The 25,483-nt window shown below is 48.4% G+C and overlaps 1 protein-coding gene across 7 annotated transcripts in view; it reads left to right on the plus strand.

The window, feature by feature from the left end:
* IRAG1 (inositol 1,4,5-triphosphate receptor associated 1) overlaps window positions 1-25,483 on the plus strand; it is a 125,956-nt gene that overhangs the window by 54,502 nt on the left and 45,971 nt on the right. For 3 of the 7 annotated variants that reach the window (XM_019975370.2, XM_070803681.1, XM_070803677.1), the window contains 8 exons: window positions 9,651-9,751; window positions 10,859-10,929; window positions 13,272-13,445; window positions 14,507-14,584; window positions 15,293-15,345; window positions 15,548-15,595; window positions 17,011-17,628; window positions 19,479-19,557. In XM_019975370.2, coding sequence (XP_019830929.2) covers window positions 9,651-9,751; window positions 10,859-10,929; window positions 13,272-13,445; window positions 14,507-14,584; window positions 15,293-15,345; window positions 15,548-15,595; window positions 17,011-17,628; window positions 19,479-19,557 — 1,222 coding nt within the window. Of the gene's footprint in view, window positions 1-6,604; window positions 6,704-8,000; window positions 8,343-9,650; window positions 9,752-10,858; window positions 10,930-13,271; window positions 13,446-14,506; window positions 14,585-15,292; window positions 15,346-15,547; window positions 15,596-17,010; window positions 17,629-19,478; window positions 19,558-25,483 lie in introns of those variants that run through there. The other 4 variants (XM_019975374.2, XM_070803680.1, XM_070803678.1 and 1 more) reach the window with 3 other exon arrangements.

A 25,483-nucleotide genomic window follows, 5' to 3' on the forward strand; every position in this document is an offset into this window, starting at 1 on the left:
CGTGAAATAACGTGATCTTACGTGCAAATACACGTTCCCATCTTTGAAACTTCACAACTTGAAGGTTCATATGTAGGGGACTTACTGTACTGCACTTTCTGATCCTCTAGACAGAAGCTGATGTTTAACCCTCACATACAGCAGCATCTGGTTGACATGATCACGGGGGCACTCAACTAACCAGCAGTATCCTTGCCCCAATTATTACTTAACTGAAAATGAGGTTGGAGTGTTTTTTGGAAAAGCAGCCCTCTGCATCTAGCCCTAACAAGAAAGGATCTGTTTGTGGAGCTCCTAGAACCTCCGACCATGAAGCTGCGGGGTCTCCCCATCTTTTGGCCCAGAATTGGATAGCCTGGTAGCTGCCACTATAACAAACCTGGAACTCTCTCCCTGCTTAGCGTAGTAAGAGACACATCCAGACTCACTACCATCATCCCGCATGGCTGTCCTGTTAGAAGAGCAGAATTCCAAGCAGGGTTCCCCAAGCAGCCAGGGAGCTCCGGAAGGCACAGGAAATGCTTCTGTTTCATAGGAACATGAAACATTCGCCATGTGGCAGAGTGAAGGGGGCCTGCGCTTCATCCCTGAGTGTGACCCTGGGTGGGTTATTCATCATGCCTCAGCTTCCTTATCTATAAGCTGAGCGTTCCAGTAATAGCCGCTCACACCAGCTAACTTTTAAGGCAATTCCAGTCATGTTGCTAGGTTTATGTCTATATTATCTCATTTAGTTTTCACACTGACTCTGTGAGGTCGGTATTACTGCTATTCCTATTTATAGATGAAGAATTTAAGCACAGAAAAGAAAGCAAGGTGCACTGGGCAACACAGCTAAGGGGTTTGATTGTAAGAGCCTAGACCCAAACCTAGGCGACTTGACTCTACCAGGATAATATATAGCCAGTGCTAGGTAAAGTACTCAACTTCACTTAGTATTCAACAAAGTTCTCAGTCTTTTGTGCAGCGCAAAATGGTCTATTAAAAAGTTTTCACAGGCATCACTGCTGTTGATCCTCTAACGCCACTGTGGGAACAGAGATCATCATCCCCAGGAAACTGGAAATCTCAGAGCACATAGGTGTTATAGCTGGATGCAAGGAGAGAAACTAACATGTGAGGCTCCTACTGTGTTCTAGGCTAAGCTCTTTACACTCACGATCTCAGGTGGCCTTTATAATGGCCTGTAAGTTAGCAATGCCTGTACCCGTTTTATAGATTAGGAAAGTAAGTCTTGGAGAGGTTAAGCCAGTTGTCCAAAGTCATATAATGAAGAAATAACAAGGCCTGAATTTCACTGCCTCATGGCTCGTAGCTGAGAAACAGGCCTAGAATCATGGTTTTTCTTCTTTCTAGTCCAGAAAACACCCCATTGCAATGCAGTGGAGTTTGAGTACACAGGAAAGGGATGGCAGTTCACTGACGTGTGGTAGGTACTCAGCAAATATAGAACTGAGTTTAATTTACTCAATAAATGTTTATTGAATTCATTCGCCAAGCGTTTATTGAGCTCTAACCAACCAAGGCCCCACTCTCAGGGAGTTCACTTCCTTGTGGATTTACAGTTGAATGACAAGTCTCTCTGATCTGATTTGCTCTCATGACCTTCTCTGATCAGGAACTGGAGGATCTTTGTTCTATGCCATCCCCAGAAATATCTAGACCTTAACACATGTGACTCTGTAAGGTGGATTGCCAGCTTCACTCTCCACTTCGCCTCCTCTTGGCTGTTCGGACCCTGTACTCACTGGTCAGTGGGCTAGGGTTCCATCTATACCCCAGTGGAGGCCCCTGGAGAAATGTGTGCTCTACACTGGTGGGAAAAGGGTTCAGGACTCAAAGAATCAATCCTTTGTCAGGAATGAGATGAAGGCGAAATAGATAATGCATGTTAAATACTTGGAAACTGGTAAGGACTGTGTAGAGTGGGGAGGACCCCCTCCCCAACTAACCCTATGAGAACCCTCTTACTTACTGTGCTGCCTTTGTGACCGACAGTGCTCTAAGCATTTTACATCAACAATTCTAGGAGATCAGTATGATTATTATTCATTTTACAGATGAGAAACTGAGACAAGGAAGTACACTCTAACCACCAGAAACTGAGGAGTACCTTGAATACTCCACTTGAAGATTTTGAATTCATCCTTATCTCATCCTGCCCTTTGCAGAAACAGGCTCAGTTCAGATCTTCAGTGAAGCATCTTCAAATAAACTGTCAGTAAAGCATTAGAGTCTGATGTATAAGACATTGGAGATATCTACTGGGAACCCCTAAAGTAGACATTATTATTATCTGTTTTTTGTTAAAGAGGTTACATAATTGTCAAAGGCCACATGGTGTGTCATGGCTGAGTGGAGATTCAAACCCATTTCTGCTGAGGTGTTCCCACCACCTTGGCCTCCTTCCCTGGTCCTACCCAGCAGTAAATCCAGTGTCTTGGACACCAGAAACCCCAGGCATGGGAGGTAGGTGCTTGACGCCCCATCCTCTATGGAAGAGAAGCTCAGAAAGAGTCAAGAGGACTGTTCTATCAGGATGGCTTCTAATGGTTTGGGTCAGAGAGTAAGAGCTGTGAGGTTATAGCTGTGCAACTGTCCAGGACAAAGCTGAAAGTGCTTTAGAAATGTTGGTTATTGCAGATGGTCAGGAATGTATATTACAATTATTGGTCCTATTATAAGCAATGGAGTAGCTTGTCTTTTTTTTATTTCTCTGAGTACCCTGTCAGGTTGCATTCCTTTAGGGTCAGGGGCTATGTGTGTCTCTCCGACCTTCAGCATAGGCTCTTGCATATGTAAGAGCTTAGGGATGTCTGGTTGTGTGATAGGCTGGGTGCATAATTGGCTGTATGGATGATTAAATGCCTGGACTTAAGGGAGGAGGAGATGGACAGGAAGGAGGAGGAAAGGATGGAAGATAATCATGGATGAATGGCCAACTGGTTGAGTGATACCCTCCTCCCTGACAGAGGAAGGCTAACAGACACTCTATGCACTTTCACACTTCAAAGGCTGATGGCATAAGAATAAAAACTGTGACAAAGAAGTAGGATAATCTGGGGGGTGGGTGACCCCTGACTGGGGCTTTCCTGGTGGCTCAGCCATAAAGAACTTGCCTGCCCATGCAGGAGTTCCCAATCCCTGGGTTGGGAAGATCCCCTGGAGAAGGAAATGGCAACCCACTCCTGAATGCTTGCCTGGGAAATCCCATGGACAGAGGAGACTGGCGGGTTACAGTCTGTGGGGTCGCAAAGAGTCGGACAAGACATAGCAACTAAGCAACGACCCCAGACTGCTAGGAGTAGACCGGACGATGGCCGGAAAGAGGATCTACAGAGGCAGGGCAGGCCGTGAGTGACGGGGAAATCCACACAGCGGGCAACGGGGAACCTTTTGGGAGCCAGAATCTGATCCTCCACGCTTGGCAGGGAGGAGCCCCATGTCCAGCCGAGCTCAGCAGAGGCACTTCTGCTCTCTCCCATGCTCTTAGGACTCATTGCTGGAATAATCATTTTCTTGGAAGTCCCCAGAGAATCCTTTTATCCTGTCACGGGAGTGCTAATCCTCTTTGCGGCCAGGGCCGTCCTCTCCAGAGACAGTCCTTATTTGCCCTTCGGGCTGTGAGAGAGGGGCCTGGGGACACAGCTACAGCAGTGCCCGCCCTCTGTCACTACCCTCACTGCCGCTGTCACCCTTAAAACCAGCCTGGAAAATGGGGATTATTTGCTCCAACTAATGTTTGAGAACAGGAAGCCCAGGGAAGTTAAGTGACTTGCCCGAGGTCCCCGAGCAGTGTAGACCTCCCAACTTCACCACCCCACACTGCCTGCCTGCACAGGCCTCTCCCAGACCCGCTGCCAGGGTCCCAGCGCAGGAGCTAAACTCCCCACTCCTGCCTGGGCTGGGGCTGGTCTGCTGCTCAGAGCTTCCGAGCCAGGGCTCGTCACGTGACATGGGGGAAAGGAAGCTAATATTCCCGTCTGTGACACTGGCCTATATTTATCCCTGCGCCCAGGCAGTTAGGAAACTGTGGTGCATTCTTGGGAATTTATGAGCGAAATAAACATTTAAATGTTTCTATAAGGCTTATTTAAAGAGAACAAAATGTGACCCGCTGGCTTATTAAAGGGCGAGCTTGCTGGGAGATGGCCCAGCTCCCGCAGTGCTCGGCTGACTCCAGGGAAGGGGAACGGATCCCTGGGGAGGCTGGGCCCTGGAAGGTGAGAAGGGTGCCCCTGCTATCTTTCCTCCAGCTGTGTATTCAGCCTGAAGGGCTTCCTGGAGGAAGGGGCTTACTGGGTAGGGTACAGTTTGGAAGAATAAGAGAGGCACGTCAGAGGCTTGCAGGGCACCAGAAATCAGGGAAGGTGAGACCCAAGACCTGGAGACAACTTGTACAGCCAGCGTGTGTGGCAGGAAGGCCAACAGGCCTGATATTTGTCTCTTCCCCAGGGTTATGCAACCCTGGACAGTCTGGTTTTTATTGTTGGTTAAGTGGGAATTGAAATGTGAAAAAAGGAGAAAGAAAAGAAACATATTAATCCCCTATTTCACACTCAGGGCTTTTGCTTTCGTCGTCTTATCTCCCCTGCACGATTCTGTGAGATCAGGAGACATTCTCACCCCATGTTGTTCGTGGGCGTCCTGAGGTTCATCCTCAGAGATGCGGGAAGGATTATGAGAAAACACACAGGAAGTGCCTGGGGCAGGGCCCTGCAGGCAGTAGGTGGGACTAATTGTCACTTCCTTCTATCCATGTTTGTTTCTTTGCTTCTTCTGTAGGTAAGAGTCATCTCTACTTTGTCTGAGAGGCAGGTGGTGAGAGAGGGAGTGGAGCCAGGTGAAGGAGGCCTTTGATGTAGGCTTCCCTGGGAGTGCTTGATTACTTGATTCTGTGGGTGTCCCATGGAAGATATTCCGTGGCTCCATGACCAGAAGTGCAAGGTCCTCCTAACTGAACTCCAAAAGTTCGTATAGATGCAAAACTAAGAACAACAGTCTTCTCCAAACCAAATTCCAAAGTCATTAATTTAGCCCCAGCGGTACCAATAACAGACTATAACATCTGACACTTATTGAGCATTTACTAGCTGCCGGGTGCTCTTCTACAAGCTTACCGTCTGGAGCTGCCACACTTAGCAAATGAAATAGTTATGTTCATGCAATATTTGGGACATGTGTGTTAGTCACTCAGTTGTGTCTGACTCTTTGCTACCCCATGGAATGTAGCCTGCAAATCTCCTTTGTCTATGGGATTCTCCAGGCAAGAATACTGGAGTGGGTTGCCATTCCCTTCTCCAGGGGATCTTCCTGACCCAGAGATCGAACCCTGGTCTCCTGCACTGAAGGCAGAGTCTTTACCTTCAGAGCTCCTTTACACTGAATACTTTAGTGTAAGTATTTGGGACCTACTTACACTAAAAAATTAATTGTTGTTTATTTGAAGCTCAAATGTAACAGGGTGGGCTGCCGTCTATGGGGTCCCACAGAGTCAGACATGACTGAAGCGACTTAGCAGCATCAGCAGCAGCATCCTGTATTTTATCTGGCAATCCTATTTCTACATCAGTCTGTGGAATTGTAATTATATTGTGAGATAGCTATTTTATAGATGAGGCACAGAGAGGTGAGGTCACTTGCCCAAGGTCACACAACTAATGTGAAAAGCTGTATCGTGAATTAGTGTGGCTCCAGAGCCTGAGTCCTGAAGTCCTGGAGCCAGGAACTTGCCTGGTAGATTCTGTTTGAATGCGCCGCCCAACAAGCTTTCTTGAGGCCCTACCTTCTGTTTTGGCAGCTCAGAGCGGGAGCAAGGATGAGTATTTACACGGCATTAAAACCTGGCAGAATTCACCAGCAGGGCCTCTGGAATCTTCCCACACTCTCTCCTGATTGCTGACTCCCCCGTTAAAGTGAAACCCAGCCAGCACAAGACTAAATGTTCCACAAAAACAGTTTTGCAGAAAATTAGATATTGCCTGGAGCTTTCTGTGAGCTGATTAAGGAGAGAACAATTTGATTTTATTAGTGTATATTTTGTACACTTTGGAAGGAGAGCATGAGGACTTTCCAGGGCATTCCATCAGGGGATTAGAGGATTTCTCCCTGATTGCTTTGTGCCTCCTGGCTTTTAAGCAACTTCAAATTGTGTGTGTGTGTCTTTATTTACTGGAGAAGGCAATGGCACCCCACTCCAGTACTTTTGCCTAGAAAATCCCATGGATGGAGGAGCCTGGTAGGCTGCAGTCCATGGGGTCGCTAGAGTCGACACAACTGAGCGACTTCACTTTCACTTTTCACTTTCATGCATTGGAGAAGGAAATGGCAACCCACTCCAGTGTTCTTGCCTGGAGAATCCCAGGGACAGGGAAGCCTGGTGGGCTGCCATCTATGGGGTCACACAGAGTCAGACACGACTGAAGCGACTTAGCAGCAGCAGCAGCAGTCTTTATTTACACACTTGGCACTCGCCGCCAGGAGCTCGTTTCTGCCTTTCTGTGTGGGAATCTTTGCCCTTGACCTTCCTCTGGGTGACGGTACCAGCAACCCTGTGGATGACAATCACCTCTGGATAGTGACTCATATTCATCACTTTCACCAGGAGTCAGGGAAAACTCCACTGGAAAACAGTTCCTCCAGTGCCTTGGAGACCAGTTACCTCACAGCGTCAACCTTGAGGGCACCCAACGGGACTGGACCGGTGAGACCCTACCTGGGATGGGTAGCGGTGAGGAGGAGGCTACTTCTACCTCACTCCCCTCCCACTGTGCTAGCTGGGGGGAGCGGAGTATTTCAGAGGTCCTGGTTCACCTTTGTCTGCGTAGGCCCTAGCACATAGTAGGCATTCAATAAATGTTTGCTGGGTGAATAGACAGAATAAAGTGTAATAATGTGCAAAAGTTTACAGACTGGCCGCTCTCTTAGACTCTAAGACTTTTGAAAACTTTTGTGTCATTCATTAAAAAAAAGGGGGGTAAAACAATCTACACCATGAATGGAGCTAAGCTGGGTTGGGGGGAGGAACAGAGAGAGGGAGAGAGGGAAAGGGGTGGGGGAAGAGTAAGCAAGTTATTTCACCTACTCCATAGTCTATGCTCCAGCTACCCTCATGAATCCTTAGTGCTGTTATGCCTTTTACTAATGCTGTTTCCTTTGCCCAAAACCTCTCCCCTAATATCTTACTTTTAATTAATTAAATTTGTCTGGGTCGGGTCTTAGTTGCAGCACAGGATCTTCACTGAGTCATGTGGTATCTTTCGTTGTGGCACACAGACTCTCTAGTTGTGGCTTGTGGGCTTAGTTCCCCCATGGCATGTAGGATCTTATGTTCCCCAATCAAGGATCAAACCCCCATCCCTTGCATTACAAGGCGGATTCTTAACCACTGGACCACCAGGGAGGTCCCTCCTCTAATATCTTTGTATTGCAAACTCATATTCATCCCTTAGGAGCTAGCTTAAATGTCCCCTCCTCTGGAGAGTCTTCTCCAGCTCCCCTCATAAGAGAGTTTGCTTTGCTTTCCTTTGAGCTTTCAAAGAATGTGGTTCATCCCTTATCACCTTATATGTATTATCAGTATGAATTACTTCTCTGTATCCCTTGCTTGTCTGTGAGCTCATGAGGGTCTTTGTATCTCAAACTGCTTCTGGCTCATGATGCATAACTAAAATGTGTTTGTTGAGCGAGAGAGAAAAGTGATTTGACAGTGGTATGACTGTTTATTTATATATCAGTCTTGTGCTAAGGTACTTTCTCAACATTATTTTTAATCCTCACATCAGCCTTGTGAGTTATCATGGGGCATAGAGAGGTCAAGTAGCTTGCCCGAGGACACACAACTAGTGGATGACGAGCAGAAATTTGAGGGTGTGAGTCTTCCAAAGGAAAAGGAAAAAGGCAATGCTGCTTCCTACTCCTACCCAGCCAGAGTCCTTGTCTGAAGTTTCCTTCCATGTGCTCAGGGATTCTGAGGGCTTCCCCCTGTCTCATCACTACAGCTCCCTCCTGCTGAAAGATCGTGGAACACAGGGATCTGGCGTTCCCTGGCTGGACTCAGAGACTCTTCCCCAGCTCACCTGGCTTCATGTTTGAGGCTAAGGGAGGGAATAGACGCAGATGAAAATGGAAGAGCTGGTTTCACTAAAAGTTGTGGGAATCAAGAAGTCCAGATGACTCTGTATAGTACCCACTTGACAAGAAAGAATAATGTGAAAAGGAGAGAGGGCCTCCTCCCCACCTTGCTAAAAGCCAACTCCTGCATGCCAAGGACTTAAGAACACAGCTCAGCCTGGCTCTGTGAGGGCAGCCCCCAGGCCATGGCTTCATCGAGGCCAGTAGAGGTAAGAGCACTAATCTCCAGGGACTCTAGAAGGACATGACCTCCACAGAAAGTGGCTGTGGGGACCCACTTCTCTGAAGCTCCAGGAAGCTGCATTGATATTGTAGGTGGTGTGACATGCTCAGGAGCATGGGGAGACAGGCCTTTGGTAGGGGGAGTAGGGCATTTGCAGAGGGCTGGAACAGCACACACCAGTGTGGGAGAGCAGGGCAAGGAGAAGGAAAATGATGAAGGGTCATAAAGAGGACCCCCAGAGAGTTTCCCAGATATAACTGGGAACAATTCTGAGGTGGGTACACTGGGACAGCAGGTGGCAGAGAAATCAAAGACATTATTGTTCCTGTTCACTGGTCCTATTTCTATCTCCAGATCCACAGGTTGACATGTATCTTTATGAATTTTGTTGTATATCCTATACAGCATGCTTTTATTTCATTCATTCATTTACTCACTCAACAAGTACTTATTATACATATTTGGAACATACACATTTGTATGTTACATTTGTATACGTAGGGTTTTGCCACTCACACAGCCATTAGCAGCATAACAGTATACCATTTTCACTACAGCTGCTCCAATCTGCAGTGTAATAACTTTCATTTTGATGATGAGAAGTTTTGTTCTATTTTGCTTAGTAGTTGCAAACTATCTCAAAAATTTAAGGATTGGCCTGTAACTTTTGTTATTATTTCAGAAATGTTTGTTTATTTATATAAACATTTTCACAAAGATAAAAGTTAAACACCATGTTCCATTACCCCTGGAACAAATCACTTTATTGAAATGTCACATCAGCCACATGGAGGACTGTCACTGGGTGTCAGGAACACATATGTCGCCACCTTTTCTGCTGGCCTGCATCCTTCCCCAAGCAGGCTGCTTGCAGCCTGAGGACTCCACTGTTCTTTTTCTATTAATACATTGTTAGTGAGAAATATGGAGAAGGCAATTGCACCCCACTCCAGTACTCTTGCCTGGAAAGTCCCATGGATGGAGGAGCCTGGTAGGCTGCCGTCTATGGGGTCGCACAGAGTCAGACACGACTGAAGTGCCTTAGCAGCAGCAGCAGCAGCAGTGAGAAATAACCAGGGATTGCTTTGTGGCTTCCTAATCTTAGTGCATAAAAGATAGACCAAGTTAAGCTAGGTGAATGATGGAGAAACTTTTTTTCTTTTTCTTTTTTCTGGATAATCCAAATAAACTTCCTTTGGCCCATTTCAAGAAGGCTCTGGTATCATGACGCTGGAATAAAGGTTCCAGCTCCTGGAAGCTTAACTCCATTTGTGTTCTTGTTCTAAATCACCAGGACCCTGCCACCACAGGAATATCTTGCAGTCCACCCACCATCATCCTGACTGGGGATGCCAGTTCACCAGAAGGAGAAACTGACAAAAACCCGGTCAACAGGTACATCCTCTGTGCCTAATCTATGCAATAAAGGGTACTACTTCCTAGCATGTGGGATTAGACAACTCTTTTTTTTTTTTTTTAAATAAATCTTTTCTTCTTTCTTGATGATTTTATTGATGAAATAAAACCAAACGGTTTTTCGAAATGAGAGAGAGAGCATGGCATTTTTCCATTATCTCCCTTTCCCCCATATTATTTTCTCTCCTGGATTCAGATCTTTGCACTTGGCTAACCTTTAAGAAAAGCACAAGTCATAGCAGGGGAGTTTCCTGTAATATCTGTCCATATACTTGCAAACAGACCTGGAAGATGTGGATTCTTGACTAGTATTCTGCCTGTGTGGCAGATGACCTCGTGGGAGGAATACTGGCTCACAGGCACAGAGATGTCACTGCCTGTCTTACACAGCACTACCTCATGCATTTGTCTACCTAGAATGAGATGGCCTAAGTATAATTTCCAAAAAGTTATGAAGATAACCCTAATACAGATATGTAATGAGCATGTGTCAAAGATTTATGTGTCAAAGATTTATTTAACTCATTAATGGGGGTGGGGGGCCAACAGGAATACAAAGCTGGTTCAAAAGAGGATACAAGAAATGGACATACTTAATATACTCAGTGAGGAGGACAAGAAAGCTGGAATAAGATTGCTTCAGTTAGATATGAAATAGGTTAATGTTTCACGGAACAATGAAACCTTACTTTTTTAATCTTTTTTCTCCAACAGAAATCATCTGCATCTCTACCAGGCAATTATTCACATTTTATGAGTTTTCTGCAAGTTAGATGCTCAGAGTCTGAGCCCTGATAAACAGTTACCTCTCCTCAGGGAAGTGGTTTAGCGAGCATCAGAAGCCCCTGGTGGTGGAGGATGGGACTTGTTCAATCAATCACCGGGTGTTGGACCCCATCCCCAGAGTTTCTGATCCTGTTGGTGGGTGGGGCCTGAGAATGTGTATTTCTACCAAATCCCAAGCTTAGATGAGATTGAAAGCCATGATCTAGGATGACTTAGAAAGCATAGGCAAGCATCTAGACACCTATTTACATGCTCTGTGGACCAATTTTCTTAACAAGGTGATTCTGTCCTGTCTTTCAGAGCCCACAGTCCCCACAGGAGGCTTTCTCACCGACACTTGAAGGTTTCCACTGCTTCACTGACTTCTGTGGGTAAGGGCTAAGCTGATTTCTCTTATTTCTGCAACTAGAGGTAGAGGTCCAGCTGAAGGTCTGTTTGAGTAGGAAGGCTGAGGTCTGGCAGCTTGGCCAGCTTCCCCACTCCTGTTTCTCAGATAAGTCCGTCCCTAGAAGCCCAACAGGGCAAAATCGATGAGCCCTCTGTGTCTGAGCCCAGAAGTATTATATCTGATTTTAGTTTGTTTTGGTAAAAAGACAAGTCCTGGGCATACAGAGGAAGCTGAGGCAAAGGGAGACAGATGGGCTGGGTGAGGCACTCTGCCCCCAGCTAGAAAGGCCCACATCCAGGTAGGTGTGTGCTTAGCTGCAAGGCTGGCTGCCCCAACCACCTTCTCCTTCCGCAGTGTATCTCAGAGCCTGCTCTGGACCATCACAAATACAGGTGTGGTCTCTGCTTGCATGTCACTCACTGTCGGTGAGGAGACTGACAAGTGAACAGATAGAATCAAGACACTGTGTGGCAAGGTCCTTCACAGAAGTGTTAGGGAAACTGAGTCAAGAAGGGGACCAGTTCTGGCTAGAGACGGGGAAGGCTGGATAGGTATTCCAGACGGGAGAGTACCTGAGTTGTGCCTTAGAGAGGTGGACAAGAGGAAAGGTCATCTGGATGGAAGAAGCAACATTGTTGGGGAACAGGAACCTTAACAGAGCAACTGAATGCTTTGCTGTGGTTATTAGTTAGGACTCTCACATCATAGAAATACTTCTTATACTACATAAGAAATATGTATAAGAAATACAGCTTATACTACTTCATGCCAAAAAATAAAAATAAAAGCCAGGGTCTGTGTTTTCGGGGTGTGCTAACCCCAGGTGCTCACGCTGGGTCATGAGCAATCATCTCATCTCCTCTCCCAAGTCTCCTCTCTTGTGTGTTGGTTTACTTCTGGGAAAATGTCTATGAGCAAGTTATACCCCTTCAATGAAAAGAGAGTTCCTCTTTCCCATATACCCAACACCTTTCTCAGAATTGCCTCTCACTGCCTCACCTGGCCATCTCTGAGCCAGCCACCCAGGGGGACTGAGCTTGTTGGCTGGCTGAGGATGGTACACAGTTCCATTACTGGTACATGAGACGAGGTGGGCAACAGGGTTTAGCTCCTTCCTAATTTCCCAACATGACTGAGACTCCAGTGAGCTTCACCCAGTAGAGACTGGGGAGCTCTGACTGGAAGGAGGAGGAAAGGAGGCTGGAGAGGCACAGCGGGAGCCGTTCACCACAGAGGGGCTGGAGGAGAGGAGTATGTGGGATCAGGAAGAGCGGTTGGGCCCAGCTGGGTATCTGATGTTACCCTGGAGACCATGAGGACTCCTGCTGAGCTGAGGCGGGAGAACTGCATGGTCAGAGGAGGCTCTCGGGATGGTCACTCTGAGAGGCAGCAGAGGATGGGATGGTGCAGGTAACCCGGGGGTGGAAAGGACCTGGGAGGTGCTGATGTAATTGAGCAAGTAAGTTACAGCTGATGAGCAAAAATGGCGATGAGGCACAGGTTCTAGGGATATTTACTTGATGATGAGTTGGTGGGACCTGGGTGGACTGAGAAAGAAGAAAGAGTGTGGAGTGTCTCTCATGTTTCTGAGCAGCTGGGTGAGAGGTGGTACCACTCACCCAGGGAAAGTCTCCTGGAGAAGGGGCAGCTTTGGAGAAGAATAGGGGTAAGTTTTGGAGAAGGATAGAATAAGGATAGAGGGGCTCCCCAGGTGGCGCTAGTGGTAAAGAACCCGCCTGCCAATGCAGGAGACGAGACACGGGCTCAATCCCTGGGTCTGGAAGATCCCCTGGAGGAGGGCAAGGGAACCCACTCCAGCATTCTTGCCTGGAGAATCCCATGGACAGAGAAGCCTGGTGGGCTACAGCCCATCGAGTCACACAGAGTCGGACATGACTGAAGCGACTTAGCACAGCACAGGGCTGAACAGTGTGAATAGAGGGCAAAACGATGGAAGGTAGCCATAGAATTGTGTCCTTGGCTCGTTAAAGGAACAGAGACCCAAAGGAAGGACACTAGGGGAGCAGACAGCACGGGTGGGGCTCCTGATGGAAGAAGTTAGGACAGGGAATTTCATGGGGGATTTCATGGCCATTTGTGGCAGAAGGCATGCCACTCCATGGGCTGGTGGGGCTAGGCCTGCTGAGGGAGCCTGTCTGTCCCCTCGGAGCCCTCTCCGGGGCCTGGAATTGGGCCGAAGTTTGGCTGGCCGAGTCCACTCTGGGCAGCATCTGTGGGCTGGGGGCTTGGGGTTGGGGGCAGGGCTGAGGCCCTGAGGGACCAAGGATTCCATGGGTCTCACCTGGAGCTCACTTGCCTCTGCAGACCCTGCAGGGCACGTCATTGACCTGGTCAATGACCAGCTGCCAGACATCAGCATCTCAGAGGAGGACAAGAAGAAAAACCTGGCGCTACTGGAGGAAGCCAAGTTGGTGAGCGAGCGGTTCCTGACCCGCCGTGGAAGGAAGTCCAGGAGCAGTCCCGGAGAGTCCTCACCAGGTAGGAGGCCAGGTGGCCGCTCTGAGCCCCTCTGAAGGGTGGGGGTGGGGAGGGCTGGGCATCAGTTGTAGCAGGAGCCCTGGTTCTGAGCGGTGCCCTCAAAGCACCTGCCACCAGGCCTCTAAGCCCCAGGAGGACTGAGCCTCATGAAGAGGATCCTGTGAGGGGAGAGCATCTTGCCCCATATCAGAAGCTCTGAAATACGCAACTCTAGCCCAGAAAACTCTCTTACCTTTCAGTTTTGGGGGACTATATGTTACCATTGTGTCCTCCTGCTTTGCCAAGAAATACTAGCCCATATGATACTGGTGAACTTGACCTGGGCTCCCCAGTCCCTGAACCCTGAAAGAAGAGAAACCCTTTTGTGATGCCAGTGTGCACAGACCCCTGGGCCACCCCGCAAGTCAGGTCTGTATGGCATCTCACCATCCCCAGGAGGCCTGCTCTATGGGCACCTCCTCTGCGAAGGTCAGGAGAGGCCGGCACTGGGCTCCCTCTCCTTGACCTCCAGCTGGAGACCCTGGGAAGGATCCTAGCTACTAAGGGGAAGGGAAGGTGGTCTTTGGTGTTTTTATGAAATTTCTGGATTAGAAGGTTTTCCTGGACCCTGAAATCCTCCTGTTAACCCTTTGGCTAAAGTCACTCTTTTTTCTTGAGCAAGAATTTGGGTCAGTTAGACAAGTCTGAATGTACTTAGGAGACAAGGGGTGCAATTAAAATCAGGGGCATCCTGACAAGCCTAAGAGGTACAGCCTTTGGACCTATACCTGCCAAGCGATGCCAGGCCCTCTGTTTCTAGAAGGTACTTTGGGTTGAGGCCAGGCAGACCAAGGAGTAAGATCCAAATTGCCGTCTGTCACCCCTAAGTGACCTCAGTGCCCCCTCTGTTGGGGCAGGGAGGGGTTAGGCTATGGCAGGGGCCTTGTATAGAGTTGAGAATCAGCCTGTGAACCCGACGAGGCAGACCCGGTCCCCAAGGGTGAGACGATCTGAAAGGATGTCTTTGTCAGACTGAAGTCCTGAGCCTTCACTAATGCTGGCCAATCTGTGTGTCTCCACAGCTGTTTCCCCAAACCTCAGCCCCGGAGCTTCTCCTGCGTCCTCTCAGAGCAACTCCCTCACCGTCCCCACGCCGCCTGGTAAGGTCCAGTCCCCGGAAGTCACCTGCCCTGGCTCCTCCTGCTGGGTGGTGGCTCAGTCCCTCCCCTGGGCCCCAGGGCTCCCATCCTGCGGGCTTCCCAATCAGGACCCTCTCTTGGCCCCTTCCCCCGGGGCCTGGCTGGGCGGCCTCAGAGGAGGATATGCTTTCTTTCAGGGCTTCGAGCTAGCACGTGGAAGTGGGCCTGGCCCAGGGTGAGGATGCGTGCAAGGTGGTGGGAGTGAGCTGTGACTGGGGCCCCTTGTCCAGAGAGGCCTTGGAGAGAGGTGACCTCAGAGCTTACTGCAAAGGCCTCTACTTGGGCCGCAATTTGTATCTTGACTGCTTCCCCTCATGAGGCTGTGTTCAGAGCCATAACTGAAGCTCAGCCAGGGAAGGAGTGAGGTGCCCAGGAGAGCAGGTTGCCCTGGTCAGAGCTGCAGGGCAAGCTCAGGCTCAGGCCAGGCCACCCAGGTTCAGAGCCCAGTGCTGACTCTCTTGGCTGTGTGGCCTTGCTCTCCCTCTGCCCCAGCCTGCTTATGTGGTTTCTGTGATGATTAGATGAGGGCTCCCTGTAGAGCAGCACTGTGAGGGGTATTCAACAAACACTGGCTCCAGGCCTGAGGGACCTAAGGGAGGATCTTGTGGGGAGGACAGCTGAGAGTCTGGGGGCGCTGGGCATCACTCAGCAGCTTCTGGACTATTTTAGGTTTGGATGTGTGCAGTGGCCCACCATCCCCTCTGCCCGGAGCACCGCCACAGGTAATGGGGCTGCTGTGGGGTTTCTATGCCAGCTAGTCTCTTCTCTTACCCCTTAACTCCTGAGAGGTGCCCTATGACCCCCTGGGGGTGGGGCTTCTGGGTGGGGGAGGCATTGACACCACTGTAGGGTCTCCTTGAGGGTGTTTCAAGAGGAGATAGGGTCTCTTCACGTGGCTGGCTAACTCGTGTTTACTTTCTCCAGCAGAAGGGGGATGAGGCCGAAGTCCCTTCACCTCACCTTGGAGAGTCTGTGAGTTTGAGCTCTGCCCAACTGGGATGATTTGAGTGTAGGAGACACGGTGTCCCAGAAGGCTAGGCCCTGGGCAGCCTGCCAGTGGGTGTGCGTGAGTGGAAGGTCCAGGCTGAGGAGGCTAGAAGTTTCCTCTGCCCCGAGTTGACTAGAATTCTGAGGAGGAGGGGTGAGGAGGTGGGATTTAGTGGGGATGACCTCCATGGTGGTCCTGCTCATAGCCCTAGAGCCCCAGTCAGGCTGCTGCCGGAGACCTGCGGGACCTCTGGACCCAGCAAAAGCTGGGCAAGTCTGCTGTTCCAGTCAGCTTGCATGAAAATTGCAGGGAAGCTCCAGCCCCTAGTTGAGGCTCTTCTTGGGGGTCACCCGGAAAACTTTATCTTGGCTGATGAGCAAAGGAAGAGTCCCACATCTGCTCAGAGTCAACTGCTCAAGGTGGTGTCAAGGGCAGCATAGCATATAATCTCATCTATTAATAGAACTGGGTCTGGGACAGAGTCTTCTATTAGAGTGTCAGTGCACACACAGGACAGCCACACAAATACCCACACAGACCCACGTGCGCCTCACAAAGCAGCTTTCCCTGGGAAATGAAAGAATGTAGAATCTTAGAACTTCTGAACAGTAAAATATCAGCTTGCAAGAATCACCTCATTCAGTGATCTGTAGCCTCTTTTGGATCATAGAACTCTGAGAAATTGTTGAAAGCTGTGGATTCTCTTCCCAGAAAAATACATACAGCCCATGAACAGCACATATACATTTGCATATAATTTCAGGGAGTTAGGACTTCCCTGGTGGCTCAGATGGTAAAGAGTCTGTCTACAATGAAGGAGACCTGGGTTCGATCCCTAGGTTGGGAAGATCCCCTAGAGAAGGAAATGGCACCCCACTCCAGTACTATTTCCTGGAAAATCCCATGGACGGAGGAGCCTGCTAGGCTACGGGGTCCATGGGGTCGCAAAGAGTTGGACACGACTGAGCGACTCCACTTTCTTTCTTTCTTTCTTTCTTTACAAACCTGATGGGAAATCTGAGGCCCTAAGAGTTAAGGGCCTTGACAGGCAGTCAGGGCTAGAATCTGGGGCAGTTGAGTCAAAGCCAGAACTTGTGACTGCCCCCATGCTGCCCTCCGTTCCACTGTCCTCTGCAGCTCCTAACCCTCGGGAAGTTCTTGGCAGGTTTTGAATGGCAGGTCCCCTTGTCCTGTCTGTTTTACAAACCTCCAGCTTGTTTGTAGGTTCCCTTTACTGGCTCAGATGTGACTTTGCAGTCCTCACTTTCTACCTAGCCCACCCGCTACGTGTAGTCCCCTTAGCAGAGTCTGTGGGGTAGAGACCCCACAGCAGAAGTGAACTCACCCTTCTTCTCTCCAACCTGCCTCCGGGGTCCCAAATTTACCTTGTCTCTTTCAGAACGTCCTCAAAGGGCTAGCTGACCGGAAGCAGAATGACCAGAGAAAACTGTCTCAGGGCAGGCTGACTCCCCGCTCTCCCACAGTTGAGAAGTCCAAAGAGATTACGATAGAACAAAAGGAAAACTTCGATCCCCTCCAGCGCCCGGAGGCCATACCCAAGGGCCCAGCTTCTGGCCCAGGCAGTGGTGGGAAGATGGCCCTTAACAGCCCCCAGCCTGGCCCCGTGGAGAGCGAGCTGGGAAAGCCGCTGGCAAAGACAGCCAAGGAGGGCAACCCTCTGCCCAGAGGTCCAACCCAGGGCTCTGGGGGGGTGGCTCCCCAGGCCTCCCAGGGGAAGAGTACAGTTGGAGAGCCCGCAGGGTCCAAGGTTGGCTCCAAAGCTGAGCTGTGGCCCCCGACGTCCCGGCCGCCCCTGCTGCGGGGAGTGTCCTGGGACAGCGGCCCCGAAGAACCCGGCCCCCGGCTGCAGAAAGTGCTTGCCAAGCTGCCGCTGGCTGAGGAAGAGAAGCGTTTTACAGGCAAAGCTGGCAGCAAGCTGGCCAAGGCGCCCGGACTCAAAGACTTTCAGATACAAGTGCAGCCTGTGCGGATGCAGAAACTGACCAAGCTTCGTGAGGTGGGTTTCTGGGGCCTCCTGGGGTGGGCTGTGCGTGCAGGTCCCCACCCTGGGCTGAGGACCGCTGGGCTGAGCTGGGGTGGCTCTGGCCCAGACGTGGGCCTTGTAGAGCCCTAAATGTCCCCACCCTGATAAGCCAGGCCCGCTGGGCTGTGCACTCTGCATAAATATCATCTTTGAGGGCTTTTGCCCGCTCACTCGGGCGAGGTCAGTTGGGAAGTAGCTGCCACACAAAGCCACATTTTGAGGGGAAAGTGGGTGTAGGCAGGGGTACATGGGCCCTCAGTGCTGGGCTGTGTTTCCCCGCTCCAGCCAGAGCCGATGCCTTATGAGCGAGAAGCCTTTGATGGAGTGCCCTGTCACCTTGGACAGACAAGGATGGGATGGCTTTTCTTTCTGTCATGCCCCTAAGTTTTCCTCCCTGTTGCTTGTTAACAAAGGGCCTCAAATCCATCATTCCCAGCCAGGAAGGGCTACTCCCTCTTTGTGAATTTCTTCCAATATCTGTGATGTCCCCAGCTTTCACTGGCCATCAAACCAGACACAACTGTCTGTCATGAGGCTGCCACCCTAAGCAGGGAATGACTGGGGGAGAGGGGGTGGCATCCAGAGATGGGGGGAGAGAGCCCTGGATGTGAGGAAGAAAAGAGGTTACTAAAAGAAATCCTTACCTGAGCCCTCCTTCCCCAGAGGGCCAATCCAGACCACAGGCTAAGGCAGCCATGACTCCATAGCGTGGAGTGACACCAAGGAAGCCAGTCAGGCATTTGCCTTCTTGGGCTTCTGGGCATCAGAGGCCAGGCCCAGGCAACAGGCCACCCCCAGACCCCTGCATGTTTCTCTCTGCAGCAAAGTAGAAAGAATCTGGAAGCCCCATTTCACTAACCACTGCCCTGCCTCTGACCTCATCCCCAGCCCCCACCACTACCCCAAGCCAGGGTCCTGAGAGCTGCTCGGTTGTGGGCGGCTGGCTAAAGAAACAGGTAAAGGGCCCTGGCCTGTGGCTCCCATTTGGGCCAGAGCTCCCTCTGCTGGCCTCTTCCTCTCCTTCACCCAGGAGGCAAACCGCCCAAGTGGCCTCTGCTACAGGGACACTGAAAACCCTCTTAGAAAGCACAAGTCCCAGGGCCAAGGAGCCCTGTCCGGCAATTCCTCTTGGGGGCACTGGTCTTGGACTTGGTACAAGTGTGAGGCTTCCTGTGCCACATACCTGGAGTCAGCAGCCCCATCTCTTCCCAGCTCCCCTGGTAAGGCCCCCAGCAGCAGGGGCTGCTGGCTTGCTGCCTTGGGGCGGCAATCTGCAGTCCTCACTGGTCTGGAGAGTTAAACATCTCAAGAGGTGCCATCACAGGCCACTGAGGAGCTGGGGGCAGGAGAGGCCACAAGTCCCAGAAGTGGGCACTCACTGCCCAAGAACAACAAGGCAGGAGGCTTCAGCCAGCTCAGAGCACAGCCGTGAGATCACAGAGATTGTTTCCATCTTTGGCAGCTCCGTATACACCCAGGGGACCTTCCTTTCCCCAGAGCCCCGGGCCTGCTTCTGTTTGTCCTCCAGCCTTCAGCCACCGTGTGGCTGGCAGCTCTCTCGCCCTGAGGCTCACAGGCCGATTTTAAAAGGCAGCCACACCAAGGACAATTCCTGACTCAGGGAATGGGGTGCTGAAGCTGGGGTTTCTAGCACATTTACGGGCCGGGAGAGAAGCAGTCTCCCTACTGCCCCTCATGTGTTGTGACTATCCATGTTCCTAGGGTCTGCTCCGTGAGACTGAGCAGTCACAGAGCCATACAGCCAAGGGAGGAGTCCAGCCTGAGGTCACCATCTGAAATGTTGTCTTTCTTTCCCTAAAAAGGAGCACATCCTGCTGAGAAATCAGAACTTAGTGGGGCTCAAGCTTCCAGAACTTAGTGAAGCGGCTGAGCAGGAAAAAGGTAGGTGGGATTGAACAGACACTCTCTTCAGGCTAGGGCTGGATTCATTTTCTCCAGATCAAAGAAGCTGAACGTGTAAACACTGCACTTCCTGTCAGGGCCTTTGTCTGTCCGGTGGCTAGTGTGGGCCGGACCCAGAGCAGGCCCATGCTAAATATTTGCAGATGGATGAATGAATGAATCAGATCCTGCTCACTCAGAGAACCTCTAAACTTGCCTCCTTCCAACCAGCCCCTGTTCCAGATCCTGCCAGTCCTCCCTGAGTCTCATTAGCACCTAGTGGGTTGGAAGGGTGACCCAGGCCTGAACTTTTGATGCTTCCTTTTCCTTTTCCTCTTACACCCAGGATGTCACCAACTATAGCAGTTCCTCTTTTTGAGACATTAGAGTCATCACCTGCTTTCTAATCTGCAGTCACCAGAGTTCAGACCCCAGCCCCTCCTTCCTGGGGACTGCGAGGCCCCACCCACCCTCTTGCCAGACTTATCTTCAGAAAGGAAGACTTGGGGGGAGGTCTTGCCTCCCCTCCAACCCAAGCTCCCTCTCCTGACTTACCTCTCCGGATGGCTGATGCTCATTCAGTCATTCTTAGCACAGAAGCCGTCTGCTTAAGGATTGTTGTGTGTTCATGTCCATGGTGCCACCAACTGTGTTGGAAGCCCCCAGTCTGACATAGGGGTTTCCCAGGTGATGCTAATGGTAAAGAACCTGCCTGCCAGTACAGGAGACTTAAGAGACATGGATTCAATCCCTGGGTCAGGAAGACCCCTGGGGAAGGGCATGGCAACGCACTCCAGTATCCTTGTCTGGGAAATCTCTTGGACAGAGGAGCCTGGCAGGCTACAGTCCACAGGGTTGCAAAGAGTCGGACACGACTGAAGCTACTTAGCACACAGTCTGTCGTATAATAACTAACACCTACCTATTCAGCATTTTTGAGCATTACTTGCGTGTGAGATGAGTGCAATTGTGCAGTAGTTTGAGCATTCTTTGGCATTGCCTTTCTTTGGGATCGGAATGAAAACTGACCTTTTCCAGTCCTGTGGCCACTGCTGAGTTTTCCAAATTTGCTGGTATATTGAGTGCAGCACTTTCACAGCATCTTTCAGGATTTGGAATTCCAGCTCAACTGGAATTCCATCACTTCCACTAGCTTTGTTCATAGTGATGCTTTCTAAGGCCCACTTGACTTCACATTCCAGGATGTCTGGCTCTGGGTCAATGATCACACCATCGTGATTATCTGGGTCATGAAGATCTTTTTTGTACAGTTCTTCTGTGTATTCTTGCCATCTCTTCTTAATATCTTCTGCTTCTGTTAGGTCCATACCATTTCTGTCCTTTATCGAGCCCATCTTTGCATGAAATGTTCCCTTGGGATCTCTAATTATCTTGAAGACATCTCTAGTCTTTCCCATTCTGTTGTTTTCCTCTATTTCTTTGCATTGATCGCTGAAGAAGGCTTTCTTATCTCTTCTTGCTATTCTTTGGAACTCTGCATTCAGATGTTTATATCTTTCCTTTTCTCCTTTGCTTTTTGCTTCTCTCCTTTTCACAGCTATTTGTAAGGCCTCCCCAGACAGCCATTTTGCTTTTTTGCATTTCTTTTCCATGGGGATGGTCTTGATCCCTGTCTCCTGTACAATGTCACAAACCTCATTCCATAGTTCATCAGGCACTCTATCAGATAGAGTGCCCTTAAATCTATTTCTCATTTCCACTGTATAATCATAAGGGATTTGATTTAGGTCATACCTGAATGGTCTAGTGGTTTTCCCTACTTACTTGAATTTAAGTCTGAATTTGGCAATAAGGAGTTCATGGTCTGAGCCACAGTCAGCTCCTGGTCTTGTTTTTGCTCACCGTATAGAGCTTCTCCATCTTTGGCTGCAAAGAATATAATCAATCTGATTTCGGTGTTGACCATCTGGTGCTGTCCATGTATAGAGTTTTCTCTTGTATTGTTGGAAGAGGGTGTTTGTTATGACCAGTGCATTTTCTTGGCAAAACTCTATTAGTCTTAAGAGTCTCAAGAGACAAAATGTTCCAAGCCAGGCTTCAGCAATATGTGAACCGTGAACTTCCTGATGTTCAAGCTGGTTTTAGAAAAGGTAGAGGAACCAGAGATAAAATTGCCAACATCCGCTGGATCATGAAAAAGCAAGACAGTTCCAGAAAAACATCTATTTCTGCTTTATTGACTATGCCAAAGCCTTTGACTGTGTGGATCACAATAAACTGTGGAAAATTCTGAAAGACATGGGAATACCAGACCACCTGATCTGCCTCTTGAGAAATTTGTATGCAGGTCAGGAAGCAACAGTTAGAACTGGACATGGAACAACAGACTGGCTCCAAATAGGAAAAGGAATACGTCAAGGCTGTATATTGTCACCCTGTTTATTTAACTTATATGCAGAGTACATCATGAGAAATGCTGGACTGGAAAAAACACAAGCTGGAATCAAGATTGCTGAGAGAAATATCAATAACCTCAGATATGCAGATGATACCACCTTTATGGCAGAAAGTGAAGAGGAACTAAAAAGCCTCTTGATGAAAGTGAAAGTGGAGAGTGAAAAAGTTGGCTTAAAGCTCAACATTCAGAAAATGAAGATCATGGCTTCCGGTCCCATCACTTTATGGGAAATAGATGGGGAAACAGTGGAAACAGTGTCAGACTTTATTTTTCTGGGCTCCAAAATCACTGCAGATGGTGACTGCAGCCATGAAATTAAAAGACGCTTACTCCTTGGAAGGAAAGTTATGACCAACCTAGATAGAATATTCAAAAGCAAAGACATTACTTTGCCAACAAAGGTCCATCTAGTCAAGGCTATGGTTTTTCCTGTGGTCATGTATGGATGTGAGAGTTGGACTGTGAAGAAGGCTGAGTGCCGAAGAATTGATGCTTTTGAACTGTGGTGTTGGAGAAGACTCTTGAGAGTCCCTTGGACTACAAGGTGATCCAACCAGTCCATTCTAAAGGAGATCAGCCCTGGGATTTCTTTGGAAGGAATGATGCTAAAGCTGAAACTCCAGTACTTTGGCCACCTCATGTGAAGAGTTGACTCATTGGAAAAGACTCTGATGCTGGGAGGGATTGGGGGCAAGAGGAGAAGGGGACGACAGAGGATGAGATGGCTGGATGGCATCACTGACTCGATGAACGTGAGTCTGAGTGAACTCCAGGAATTGGTGATGGACAGGGAGGCCTGGCGTGCTGGGATTCATGGGGTCGCAAAGAGTCGGACACGACTGAGCGACTGATCTGATCTGATTCAGCATTGACAAGAAGATTCACAGAAGTAAAATATCCATTAATTTTTTAAAAATTAATCATGTTTATATGATATCTTTGGAAAAAATATGATATAATCTCTACTTTTAATTTCTAACTTCTTTATTAAAGCAGGTCTAAAACCCTAGGAAAAGATTTGTCTTGAAATTTTACCCACAACCCCATAAATTCTTAAAAAGCAAAAACTTTTTATTCTCTCCAGTGTATATGTGTTAGTCATTCAGTCATGTCCAATTATTTGCGACTCCATGGACTATAGCCCACCAGACTACTCTGTCCGTGGGATTCTCCAGGCAAGAATACTGGAGTGGGTAGCCATTCCCTCCTCCAGGGGATCTTCCTGACCCAGGGATCAAACTCAGGTCTCCTACACTGCAGGTGGTTCTTTACCATCTGAGCCACCAGGGAAGCCCAATTATTTCTCCTTAATTGGGGTAGCAAATCTGTTTTCAAGCAGTTTATATATAGTTATATTTGTATTTATCTTACTAATACTTCTGAACTTTGTTTTATTTAATAATATATATGTATCTGAAGATTTAAGATTCTGTTACCCCAAAGATTGGGCTTCCCAGGTGACTCAGTGGTAAAGAAACTCCCTGCCCAGGAGGGGATGCAGATTTGATGCCTGGGTCGAGAAGATATCCTGGAGGAGGGAATGGCAACCTACTCCAGTATTCTTGCCTGGAGAATCCTATGGACAGAGGAGCCTGGCATACTACAGTCTGTAGGGTCACAAAGACACCAGACACATTGAAAGACACCAGACACTGTTAAGTGGTATTTGGCCATGAAGTCCAGTCTCCTGAATTTTTGTCTAGTTGCTCTTTCTATTCTCACTGAATCTTTATGTCTAAAATATAATGAATACTCTTCAAAAAAAAAAAAAAAAAAAAAACAGCGAGAGGGGAGAAGTAACTGACTGTATACTTAGAATATATTATAAGGCAGTAGTAATTAAAGTGGTACAGTACTTGTCAGAATAAAACAGAATCAAGGGCCCAGAACCAGTCTTTGATACACATTTAAAAAGGATGCAGTGTATGATTATCTAAGCCACAAAGTAACAAGAAATATGAACACTTTTAAAATATCATTGAGGTACTGTTGCTGTTGTCTGTTTGGTCACTAACTCATGTCCAACTCTTTGTGGCCCCATGGACTGTAGCCCCCCAGGCTCCTCTGTCCATGAAATTTCCCAGGCAAGAATACTGGAGTGGGCTGTCATTCCCTTCTCCAGGGGATCTTCCCGACCCAGAGATTGAACATGCCTTCCTGCATTGGCAGGTGGATTCTTTACCACTGAGCCACCAGGGAAGAAAGTCCCTTGAAAGAGAGCTTGGACGGTTATACATTCTGGATCTCTCTTTTCCCCAGATCTTTATAAATGCCCCACTGTATTCAGTCTTGCCAAGAAGTCTTAAGACCAGCTTATTTACAGCACCTCTCAATCCTCACCTTTCCCTGTAGGTGGCTTACTCTTTCTATGAGGGTAGTTGGAGAAGATATATAGATACAGATCTATATAAGATATATCTACATACATAGAAAGAATAAGATTATATATACATGTGTTTTTTTCTGTAGTGGTGTGCTTTTTCAGTCTGCAAATTTGGCTTTTCTCTCCATGGAGGAAATTTTTTCTTCTCTCGTCTTTGACCCTGTTCTTTGTTGCTTTTGTTTTTCCCCTTCTTCAGAGCCACCATTATCTGGAAATTTCTCATCAGTGTCTTCACTGGAGGTCCATTATTCTGCCTCTCAATACTTTAATCTTTCTTTCCTTTTTTATTCCTTATGCTCATCTCAGTTTCCTCCACTAACTCAACTTGAGGCTTTGTTTTTATTTCTTCATATTTCCAACATATTGGTTAGATCTACGTTTTTAGAATTTCTTGCTTTATTATTTTTGGTCTTCAGTTTTATTTTCTTAGATTGTAATCTTCTTCCATTTTATGCCATCCTCTAATTTCACCTCTGATTCTTTTTTTCGTTTTGAGGGGGAGTTCTAATTTCTCCTAGAGTCAAAGCACTTGTGCCATGCCCTTTACACAAAAATGCATTTTTGACATGTTCTTGCATCTCTGTTTCTATCCTGACATCTGTGGCCTGTGTGTTTCCTTTCTTCTTTCCTTTACACCTTCCTCCCTGCTTTCCTTCCTCTTTTCACTATTTTTGTGTAGTTGCCATGACATTTGTTTTCATTTAATTTATTTTTGATGAGAACATTTGTACTTGAAGTTTCTCTTGACCTAGATATATTGTGTAGATCAATTTTCATTGACTTCTTTCTACCTTTTCTGAGATCTCTGTCCTCCTGGCTGCGCTGAGTTGAGGACTGGGTGTTTTGTGTCTGCTTGGTCACTGCCTGGAGAATGGGGAAAAGAGGAAGTTCAGATGGAGCTGTGGGTAGTGGTGGTTGCGGGTTGGTTTCTGCTCTTTTTCTATAATTTTGTTTGTACCGTAGCACTTGAATTTATGACACCGAAGTTGGGGTATATCTTATTCCCTTGGGTGGCCAGTAGTAAGGCATGGATTATTTCACCAATTCAGAGTAGAATTATAGGGACAATCTGCCCAGATGTTTGTTTTCCACACTTGACCCATCCATTGCCAGCAGCCACTCTC

This window comes from Bos indicus, chromosome 15, assembly GCF_029378745.1.
Source record: "Bos indicus isolate NIAB-ARS_2022 breed Sahiwal x Tharparkar chromosome 15, NIAB-ARS_B.indTharparkar_mat_pri_1.0, whole genome shotgun sequence".
Classification (NCBI taxonomy): Eukaryota; Metazoa; Chordata; class Mammalia; order Artiodactyla; family Bovidae; genus Bos; species Bos indicus.